Raw genomic sequence first — 11,474 nt, 5'->3', positions numbered from 1 at the left:
AGCCATCGCAAAGTTTAATCACTGATTATATTGTCAAAGTTGCTATTTTTCTTGTACAATTCCTGATATCCAGAAATGCAATTCTGAAACTTGAATGTTCGTTCAGAATTATCATCTTTTTCGATGAAATGGTTTGCCAATTTGTGTCAAAACGTGTCAAAATAGTTATTTAAAAAAAATGTTTCTTGAAATAAAAACCGCATGAAAAGAGGATCGAGTGTATATCGAATTTCCAAATAGCTTAAGTTGTGTAAACCGTGCAAAATGAAATAGTATTATTAAAATGTAAATGTAATGTAAAATCTATTGGAGTATACATTAATTCGTAACGCTTGGTTCAGAGCACGTAGAGCGGAGCACTAATAAATGTAAGAGAATTACAAATGCAGGATCACAGGTTATCGGTCTCGGTAATTCGCAATGAAAGTGAATACTCGACGGCAACTTTATGTTGTTCCACGTCGTGCAACATAAAGTAGAGAGAAGTAGACGAGCGTGGAAGAAAATTACAATTTCACCCTTTAAGTGAAACGATAAAAATGATCTGGCTGTTGAACATCAACGGCATACACACTCACACAGTAATTCCTATTGTGCCGAGTCTCCTCTCTTCATTCCGTAACCGAGAGGGCTGTCCGGGTGCGAATTGCACTGAATATTAACAGTTCGTGAAGAATATTACAGCCATTTTATCTTCCTCTCTCGTTCGCAAGAGGAAAAGCCAAAAAACGAAAGTTCAAAATAAGATAGACAACATTTTAGAGTCTCCTCACATGCGGTTTCGTTTTCCGGAGAAAATGCGAAAACAAGGATCCATAACAATAATAAAAGCTGTTTGATCTTCTGCAATTAAAATAATTCAGGTAAAATAAAATCTGGATTTCAAAACAAAATTCACGAGATTCCACTCGAGCTTTATGAAAACAAACACGCATTCAGATTTAATTAATTACAACCGACCGACGTTTTTTTCTGTGCTTCCTTTTCATCTCTTTACTTGCGGTTTATTTTTTTGTTCTTTGTTCGCCGGTAGCTGGATCAAAAGACGATGATCTTTTGATTTCGGCCCGAAACATTAAAGTTGCATTAAAGTTTTATTATTGCCATCAGGGAGGGAATCCCTGCTGCGAATATTTCCCCTAGATCTTTCGTTTTTTTCTCTTCGCTTAATTGAAATCTTCTGTGCGGGGGCTGGAAAGTTTTTTTTATTTTTTTTTTTCCTGAACGAGTCTCATGAATGGAAGTTCTGGGGTCTAATGAATTTCATCCTTTTCAGATGAGTCCTTCACGATATTGGCGCCAAAGAATACTGCGATCATCGAGGATGACGGGCTGCTGCACCATCCGGAGCTTGTCAGGAAACTTTTAATGGATCACGTTGTCCTGGGGCCGCATTTGGATGTGGATAACGTGACGAGCGAGAGAAGCGTGACGACATTGGGCGGACGAACGTTCACCCTTTCGCCGGCGAAGGAGGGTAAGCTGAGGGCCAACGGTGCAAACATTTTGGAAACGAAATTGATCCGGCCGAACGGGCTGCTCGTCGTCCTGGATAATTACCTATTCCCAGATGATTTGGAATTAAAACGAAACAAGACCAAAACCTCGGTCGTCGGTATGATCGATGTAGTGAACGTCAAAGAGGAGAGGAAGACGAAGACCAGCAATGCCACTTTCATCGAGAACATTATGCAAGTGCTCTCGCTGCTCAAGAGCGGCGTGCGCGTTTTTCAACACTTCCTATCCAGATCGAACGTCTCCAAACTTTTAACTGACGGTAAGTTTTCGCCACCTGTTCCTTTTCGTTCCATTTTTTTTTTTTTTTGGTTCTTGCATAAACCTTTTATTATTTTTTTTGGAAAAGCTTGCCGACACATATTTAGCCGGTGACAGCTTGGTAACAAACATTCTCACATACTTCACCATTTCACGCGCCATTGTGAACCCGGACAGGCACAGTTTCGAATGCAATTCTTGCTGATATATGGTTGACATTTATGAATCTATTATTTTACACTCTGCCCGTTACGCATTCCCCTGTCCCAAAACTCTAAATTATATATCACATTTTTATAGTTTTGCATACCTTTCACCCTTTATCTATGCGTTCATATTAATTCCAATAAATTTCCCTCATAAATTTTATGATTATGGCTATAACACTCCTCAATTTGTTAAAGATATAAATTTTCTTCAAACTACAAGGAAACGATAATTAATCACTTCATTTTCTCATTTCATAATTTATATTAAGTGAATATTAATTAATTGAAATACTTTCTAATACTAAAAATCATAAACATATAAGTTAAATGATTATGAAATAAGGACAAGCAGATTTGACAAAAGTCATTTGGGAATTGTACAAACGGTAAAGCGAATAAATTTGTTTTATTTTTCCTGGCATGAAAGTGAATAATAATGTTACACAATTCACCTGGATAAAATGCGTTTTATGCACGTTTACTGGATATAAGCGTTTTTCGCATTTTCCTTGTTCCGCTAAATGCTTGGATTCAACATATTATTATTACGATAAACATCGTAGCAGTAATGTACATTAAGTTTGCAGGGGAGTGTTATTACTTTACATAATTCTTTTCCCCGCTGAGACTCGAAAACTCCCTGTTTATCGATTCAGAAGTCACTTTTATAACAGTACATTTTGTTACGCGATCCCTAAAAAAAAATAACGCTCTGCTCGTTTTTCATACAATTTTTTTATTCCCTCATTTTCATTACTTTACATCAAATGGGATGAATTTATTTTGCCATCAGCGTGATGTTTATACATCTATCACGATTGTGTGAATGTACAAGGGTTATAATTGCGTCTAAATTAATTAAATTTATGTCAGTCCGGTCAAGCACCCTTTACGAATCAAAATATGATATCGACAAAATCGATAATTAATTAACAAAAGTTTGTCAAGTAGATTTGTTTGTTTGTTTGTGGCAAGGTTTTATGTTTTGTTGTCGTGTTTATTCCAGATGAAGAATACACGGTATTCGTGCCAACTGATCATGCATTCCAGAGGTGGCACCCAATAGACTGGGGATTTTACCCGTTCAGTGTTCCCGAGTTCACCGAAAGCGTGATAATAAACCACTTCGTCAAAGGAAACCTGAAACAGGACAACATTAAATCAGGACATGTGGCGAAAACTTTGGGCGGACGCGAGGTCGTCTTCAAGAAGGCTCGTAGGTATTCCCTTTATTTCATAAAGAACAAGTTCTACTTTTACGTCGTTCCCCTGCATTACTTTTATTACGGTTCGCTGCAGAGAGATAACTTTTTAATTCTATAACAATTTCTTTAGCGAATCTCACCGTGAATGGTGCATCCGTCGTTAAAGGGGACACTCCATTACCCAAAGGAAACATTATGTTTATTAGCGAAGTCCTCTTCGTCAGTGAATCTGTGGTCTCGAGACTTCACCAGCAACATAGAGATAAAGAAACGCCACCGTTGCTGGCCTTCCCATGGTTCGGAGCCCAATTCTTATCCCACGCCTTCTTGGCCCTAGAACGGGACAGAAGATTCTCTCACATAACCCGCTTCCTTAACTTGGCAGATTTAGCTCCTCACGTCTCTGGTACAGGCTACACTTTCTTCGTTCCGACGGACACCGCTTTCGAGGAACTCGGTCTGGACAAGATGCCCGATAATTATCTATCCACCGGCGAGGGTTTGGAAATCCTGTTGAATCACTTCGTTAAAGGACGATTGTACGATCGCGACCTCAAGGACAATACCACACTTACGACTTTGGGCAACAAAACGATCCACGTGAGAAGATCGAAAGGTGAGTGCAGAAAATATAATTAGCGGTCGAATTCCCAGCCGCATTCTTGCGTCCATTCTCAATCTTGGTCAACCCCCCCGTCTCATTTATCTTTGTTGTTTTCGTTTTTTTTTCCTTCATTTTCTTCTTCTCGTCCTCGCCTTCCCGCATCCGACCGAAGAATCTCATTCCGTGCTACTTAATTAGCTTTTCGTCATTTTTCAAGCTTACGGTTTCTTTATTTAATGTTTATTAAGTTCGAGCGAATCTCGTGCAAAATAATAATTAAAGTTTTCACATTAATTACTTTAAAGAAATGTTTTGTTTCACCGGAATCAAGTAATTCGTTTAATATTTAAGATAAGCCGTTGTTTGGAATCAAATATTTATGAAATTAGGATGAGAACAGTAGTAGGTACGTGTGGTTTAAGATAGAACTGGTAGAAACACATGGCGACGAGGTGTGTTTCATTATAATTCCAGTTTTTGAACTAGTTCAAAGTGTAATTAGTAGGAAGCTAGTGTTTACACGGTACGCGTCATAATATAGTAACCGCGAGCAAAGATAAATTGGATTGCGGCTTCGCGCTCGGGCCGGAGCGACAAGAACTACTCGAAACCAACACCGCAATTTCCACTACCGACCTTGATTGTTATTAAACATTATTCAATTAAAATTGATTCGCTTTTGTGTGCACGGATTTAATCCATTGGCCGAAGAAGACGAACGCAATTCCGACCAATTTATTAATTTACTTCTGTTTTCTTTTTCTATGGCCTTTTTCTTTCTATTTCGTACTTTATAGAGAACGTTACCATAAACAAGGCAGACATTGTCGAGAGCGAAGTTTTCGTATACAACTTGGGAACGATGTTCTACATCGATAAAGTTTTATTCGCAAACACCGAATTCCTATCACTGACCAAGGCAGCACCTTTGGAAACGACTACACCAGTTCTAGCAACAACAACCGTCGCACAGAAATTCACCACGAAGGAAGTTGAAGCCGTGCCTGAAGAATTAACCGAGACCGGTGGTTCCTTGCCGGATGTCCTCTTCGCCGACGCCGAATTCAAGAACGATACCACAGATGTCCCAGAGTCTACAACCAACTCCGACGCCAACTCCATAAGAATAAAATAAATAAATAGCGTATCTCTCTGTCTATCTGTCTCCATTGATTTGCAGTTATGACGAATGCGCGCATCCATCCATATCATGAAATCTATTGAATGCTTGAAAATGAAAATTTGTGTGTGGGAAACACGACTCCTCGGTCCCGATTTTCGAATCGATCGTGTCGAATTCCTTATGTAGATACAAAAGAAATAAACGTAACTAACTATAAATGTGCAATTGTGTGTTTTAATCTAACAATGTCGAGCGTAGCTTATCTTTGTCCATCTAGTATATATATATATATATTTAACATTTTAAGCATATCATTTGAGGAATTCGCGGATGCTCTGAATTAAATTTAAACTAAAATGACTGAGATATGAATGTGTATGTGTCATAAAGTTAAAAAAAAAATATACATAGGTTTTGCAAATTATTTATATAAATTTATATAACATTAATGTATTTTACGTGTCTATAAGATATATAATAAATAAATAAATAAGCAAATATCATTAATGTATTGGATGTATGAAGTAGATGCAATTTATGAACCTGTATGTATCTTTCTTTTCTGTCGTATTTTGTTTTGAAGCGGAACACATGATCTTTTATATTTTATTTTTATATATATATATATTCTACATTTACTAAGTTTATTTTATTATTAAGTTTATTTACTGTATTATTCTTTCGACGTACCCACAAAATCTACTATTTTTGTCTAATATGTATTAACTTGTATAAAGTCAATTGTTATTTTTAGTACAAATATATTGTTATCAAAACACACGGCGTCGTGAACTGTAATACTTTTTTTTTATTTTATTACGCTACATAATTTACCTTCACTTTAATGGTTGCCAGGAAATGCTGCAACTTGAATGTTCATTGCATTAAACGACATTTATATTTTATAAACGGCTAAATAAAGTATTAATCCTAATCCTGGCAAGTTCCTTTGCAAACAAACTATTTACGAACACATGTTGTTACATCCTCAATTATTTATAAACCATTGGTAAACAAAATTTTACAAAAAAATATTGCGTATTGTTTCTAAAGTTTACAACGATGTGAATGAAACAGTTATTTTATAATGTTTTACTAACTTGTGGTATTGATATTTTCAATATTCGTCTTCTCAAATATTTATGCTTATATAAATACGTAATAATAATTGTCACAAATATAATTTAAATTGTTAATAAATAGACGTATGCAATATTGTCCATGTTTACTATTAAATAACAATAAAATATTGCGAATACAAAGTCATCAGCAAAAGTTCAAAACCATCTAATTCAGACCCGAAACCTAATATTTTAATTTGGTTCCAAAATCTATAAAAGGAAGACCCAAAACTATAGCAAGTATGAGAAAACTACGTTTAAGTCTAGCCTCAAATTTGACAAATGAATCATACAACAAAATTAGAACGAAAAGTGGAAGAATTGTTTTTTTGTTCTTGTTTTTATTGAAAATTTCCTCCGTTTTCATAGAGTATCATTACATTTGTCCCGAGTTGGCGTATGTCATTTATATGTTGCTTAACTCTGACAATGACTACTACACAACAGTTAAAATAAGATAACTAAATACTTTACCAGTAAGTTGTAATTATTATTCAAAACACATTAAATAAAGAAATATAAGTACAAAAATAATATAAGTAATTTATAGGATATTCAATATTTTTTTTTGTAAGATAAAAATATAGCTTTCATAAAATATCATTTTTATACTTAAAAACATAGGAATACGTTCAACAATTCACTACATTCGTGATATGATATAGTTTTCTAAAGCAGTTATCTTTCTTTGGCACATTAAATTTGTAACTAAGCTTTCTCTACAACATCTCTTTGCATCTATTAGTTAATATAGTTAATTCAATTTAATAGCAGGTGTAATAACTTAATGGTAATATAGAAAGACAATTTATCTATTGTATTTGCTGGTTAACGCTGTCGGTCAAGGGATTCTTGTGGTCGGACATGTTCGGAGACGATTCGTATGTGCAAATAGTCACGCCATGTCTATGAGCCTCAGTGAATTCGCCTCTCAATCCAATGTAGTAAATCTTGGTTTGATCGGCCCCAAAATTGCTTGGAATATGGATAGTCAAATGATGAACAGTGTTGAATGTAACAACCCTGAAAGCAATAACAACAACATTTAACAATATACTTAACGAGTTTAAACCGTTCCAAAATTTCCGGATTATTACTCATATAGTGAAACATATTCAAAAATACACACAATATGTGTACTCAAGTTTTAAAAATGTTGTAGCATGCGTACAATTCGGGACTTCTCTTCTCATCATCACTCGTTATGCGAAACGTTGCTCGTTAAGCGAGACATTATTCTTATAATTCATTTTGTTCGTTAAGCGAGGTTCCACTATATTCTAAATCAGCGGTCGCCAACCTGTGGTGCGTGCACAAATTATATTATCATATTATGTTTATACATATCATAATTTGCGTTTTGCAAAAATCTATTAATTACTGATATGTTTATGTTACCGACTGTATTAAAATCCCGACTGTATCAAAATCCCGACTATATCGAAATCCCGACTACCATAAAAATGTTATTGTAGAAATTTATAATAATAAAAGACACTGTTGGGATTTCGATATAGTCGGGATTTCGATACACTCGGGATTTCGGTTGTCGGGATTGCGATTGCCACCGGTTTATTTTGTAGTGTTAATATTCAAATGTATCTCAGTTATAGATAGATTTATAACTGTATTTCTGGTGAATAAGTTGCATACTCTTATTGTTGGTAACTCACCAAAAAATCAGATCTGCTTTTTTTACCAGAAGCTATGAATTTGTTTTTACACATATTTGACAAACTTCAAAATGTGACATACTTGACAATGTGTTATTACTGAAGTCACAACTAAGCACTAAATACTCAAAAATGTAGTAATAATAGGTATAGAATGTTAGATCATTGAAAATCACTTACTTAGTTGAATATTCCAATGTCCCATTGGTGTCATGGTGCAATTCAAATTCTTGATCAGCAACACAAGCAATATCATCAAAATTCATCTGTGGTCTGTTTTTGAATCTACAATTGTATACATTCAAAATCTACCTCTCTCTCAAATTATTTAAAAACAATTACAGTCTCATCTTGGCTGGATGTGAGTCATCTTCACCACCAACAAGAATAATACCTTTCAACTTTATGTTACCAGTGAAAGGAATATTAAAGAGCAATTCTTCATCAGCATCAGATTCTACAAACTATTCTCTATGATTATTAGAGAGTCTATATAAACTATAGAGAGAATTAACGTACCGCCTCGAAATTCAACCTATCCTCCCACGGTTTGAAGACGAGTTTACCGGAACCTTCGGAAACCTCGTTCAAACAAACCAAGTTGTCCTTGTCGATTTTCGCGTACAGGCTGTACTGTAAACCCATTTCAGGGGTTTCATCGTGATCGTGATCTCCCTCACAACTGTTTCCGTGATTATGCGGAGCCATTTCAAAGAAAATCAATTGATCATCCACGATGCATTCACTATTCTGCACAATTTGCCTTACTTTTCTGCACTATATTGGCACTATGTTAACCTTCAATTAATAATACAAATGAAGTCAGCCGCGTAACCATTCAAAATTATTGATATCTTCAAATTTTTATATGGACATATCCAATGACGAGAGCAATCAATCTTTAAATAGTAATTTTAAACTTGAATCTAAAATTGTAATCAGAAAAATCTACAAGAAAAACATAAATATTCAATAAGATCGGGTCAGGTTGGGTCAGGTCAGCCAACCAATGACGTAAATTGTCAGTAATTGTCAAAGAGAATCAAATTAAAGGGCCAAGGCAGATATCAAAATAATATTACTATTAACTTTTCCTATAAACTGGAGAAACGAAGAGACATTATTCACTTGTAACAATAAATAGTAAAAATTGTGCTGTATAACTAACAGAAGTGACTGTTACAAAATTTCAAGGTTTCGTCATTATATCAACAAATTACGCATTTACACAATGGAAGAAAACATCTTAACAACTCTGAAACTCTTAATAATTGGGGAAAGTGGCGTTGGAAAATCTAGGTGAGTTAATTTCAATGTATAATTAATCAGAAATCAGAGTTGTTCTTTTCTTTTTAAGTCTGCTGCTACGTTTCACTGATGATAACTTTGATCCTGAGCAGACCTTAACCATAGGTGTTGATTTCAAGACTAAGCGAATGGATGTGGATGGAAGTGCAATAAAATTGGCTATCTGGGATACTGCCGGACAGGAACGGTTCAGAACATTAACACCATCATATTATAGGGATGCACAAGGAGCAATCTTGGTGTACGATGTAAGCAGTGCAGCTAGTTTCTCGAAACTAGGAAATTGGTTGAATGAATTGGAAACATATTCTACGAAGAGTAACATTGTTAAAATGATTGTTGGGAACAAAATAGATGTGGTAAGTTTGGATAATTTATTAATAGTACATCCCTTGCAAAGCTATGTATTTTAGGAGAATAGAGAAGTGAGCAGAGAAGATGGCTTGAAGTTTGCTAGAAGACACCAGACTTTATTTATAGAAGCAAGCGCTAAAACTAAAGATGGAGTTCAATCCGCTTTTGAAGAATTAGTTCATAAGGTATACAAATTGATATATTTTTATGAAAAAATTAATTTACATCCTTTTAGATTATTCAAACTCCTGGTCTATGGGATTCTTATGGTGGTGGAATTCACATAGGGGAAGAAAAGGAGCACGGGTCAGCAAATTGCAGCGGTTACTGCAGTTTAGCGTAATGATTTAAAAAAAATATGCATAATATTTTTTTAATTTCAATGATAATTTTTTTATAACGTTAGCTTTAACCCCACGAAAATCATTGATCTTTGTCTCTAATGTTGTTTTTAAGTAATGGGGGTATGAAAGGTGTGTCATTTATATTTTCAAGAATCATCTGAAATGTATTTTTCTTTGGATTATCGTTATGTGATTTTGAAAATTTGAGTCTTATATTTTAATAATCTTTAACATAAGATTTGCTTATCCATTGGTCAATGATTTGCTCTTACGTTTATTCCTTACTATTAATGTAATAATGCGTATAAAAAAACATGCTTGTACAAGTCTCGAATATTTTAGAAAATATACGTCTGTATAAAATGTATATATTTAGATTTGTTGTTTATGATCAAATAAATATATCGAATAGCTATCTATTGATTTAATAAGACGTGGAATTCGCTCGTTTGGTTGCCTACATTACATTATAGTTGCTTAATTTTATGAAGTATATAAACTACAATTTCGATCATTGAAAAAACTCAATTTGTGAATGTTAAACTACTTCAATAAACTTCATTTTTAACTCACACAACTACATAGATTTAAACTGTATATCTAAATTTTCAAAATATGATAATAAGAAACATTTACATATAAAAAATAGATTTATTAGAATGCGTTTTATGGTCTGAAATATTCTTTTCTAAAAATCGTCCCGTAAATTTGAGATGATTACGAATGAATATTAGTTAATAAATTTGTTTACTTTACGCTAAATTTTGCTATGGCAATTGGCAAATGCGCAAGATAAATCTACATATATTTGTGCCATATCTAAATCTAATGTTTATTTTTTTTTATCATTCTATAACTTGATTTAGTGTTATAAAACAATACGATGTGATTTCTTTGATCACTCAACAATAAGACTTCTTTCTAAATCAGAATAATTTTTGGATTCTTTTTCTCTAATCGGTTCACAGATATTATTTCCAAGACGAAAAGACTGCGGATATGTCCTTTTTTTACCTAAATTTATATTTCTTTTAGCCAATTACTAGTATAAAATTTATAAATAATTGTGTTTTTCTTCAACTCTCATCGTCTTATCATGAACTAATAGTTTTGTTACGTTATATCATTACTTTTTTTTAAATTTGAATACCATTTTAATTTTTTTTATTCTGTCATATAACTAGGGGTGTTTTTTTTGTTACTATCATTTATTATTTTAAATCATTAAAATCACAGCTGATTTTTCGGTGGTCGTTCGAAACGTCCGCGAGATTTGCACGGCCACACGAGGGCACTCCTCGGCGCAGCAACCCTTTCCAAAAAAGGGGCGGACAATTGGTGACAATAAAAGATCTGATTAATGGTTCCAACTGACACCCTTTCACTGCACGGAGCGTAGCGTAGCTTCCTGAATACGTGCCACACATATTCATAATGAAGTGTGCACTACATTATTAGCCACGACTCATATTTGTTTAGGGCTCACGCCAAATCGCAAACAACCGGTAAAATCTAAACACAAAAACAGGGTTCCAATCTTGAATTACAAATATTTTCAGCTCCTTCGTAACAGTGCGCGCGTTTAATCTGGATGATTTATGTTTGGTAACAGTTGGGTATTACGTAAATGAAAACGCATGGAAATATTGTAAATCCTCCAATTGTTCGCTTAAAGCTTTGGCACATTTAGGGGAAAAATATCGTTTCCGAAAATATGGCAATTTTTTTTTGCGGCCAGAAATCCGTGTTTAATCCTC

The 11,474-nt window shown here is 34.3% G+C and overlaps 3 protein-coding genes across 3 annotated transcripts; 2 read left to right on the top strand and 1 right to left on the bottom strand.

Moving 5' to 3' along the window:
- Nucleotides 1-1,276: 1,276 nt before the first annotated feature.
- Nucleotides 1,277-5,697, top strand: LOC108564306 (transforming growth factor-beta-induced protein ig-h3; the record flags this gene model as incomplete). The annotated part of the gene is given in 4 exon segments (XM_017923306.1): nucleotides 1,277-1,777; nucleotides 2,992-3,201; nucleotides 3,321-3,806; nucleotides 4,592-5,697. Coding segments are annotated over 4 exon segments (1,535 nt in total), but the record flags the coding sequence as incomplete, so codon positions are not given.
- A 929-nt stretch (nucleotides 5,698-6,626) lies between these two features.
- LOC108564307 (PITH domain-containing protein GA19395) lies at nucleotides 6,627-8,508 on the bottom strand. The gene is made up of 4 exons (XM_017923307.1): nucleotides 8,231-8,508; nucleotides 8,054-8,175; nucleotides 7,892-7,996; nucleotides 6,627-7,061 (listed from the first exon to the last, which is right to left on the bottom strand). Exons 1-4 carry the CDS (start codon nucleotides 8,417-8,419, stop codon nucleotides 6,851-6,853), a joined length of 627 nt encoding a protein of 208 aa, XP_017778796.1. The 5' UTR covers nucleotides 8,420-8,508; the 3' UTR covers nucleotides 6,627-6,850.
- Nucleotides 8,509-8,707: 199 nt separating this feature from the next.
- LOC108564308 (ras-related protein Rab-18) lies at nucleotides 8,708-10,084 on the top strand. Its single transcript, XM_017923308.1, has 4 exons — nucleotides 8,708-9,010; nucleotides 9,069-9,378; nucleotides 9,433-9,558; nucleotides 9,609-10,084. Exons 1-4 carry the CDS (start codon nucleotides 8,943-8,945, stop codon nucleotides 9,714-9,716), a joined length of 612 nt encoding a protein of 203 aa, XP_017778797.1. The 5' UTR covers nucleotides 8,708-8,942; the 3' UTR covers nucleotides 9,717-10,084.
- Nucleotides 10,085-11,474: the final 1,390 nt, after the last annotated feature.

The sequence above is a fragment of the Nicrophorus vespilloides genome, unplaced genomic scaffold (genome assembly GCF_001412225.1).
Source record: "Nicrophorus vespilloides isolate i.1.1-1 unplaced genomic scaffold, Nicve_v1.0, whole genome shotgun sequence".
NCBI classification, from domain to species: domain Eukaryota; kingdom Metazoa; phylum Arthropoda; class Insecta; order Coleoptera; family Silphidae; genus Nicrophorus; species Nicrophorus vespilloides.
This window is presented reverse-complemented; position numbering and strand designations above follow the sequence as displayed.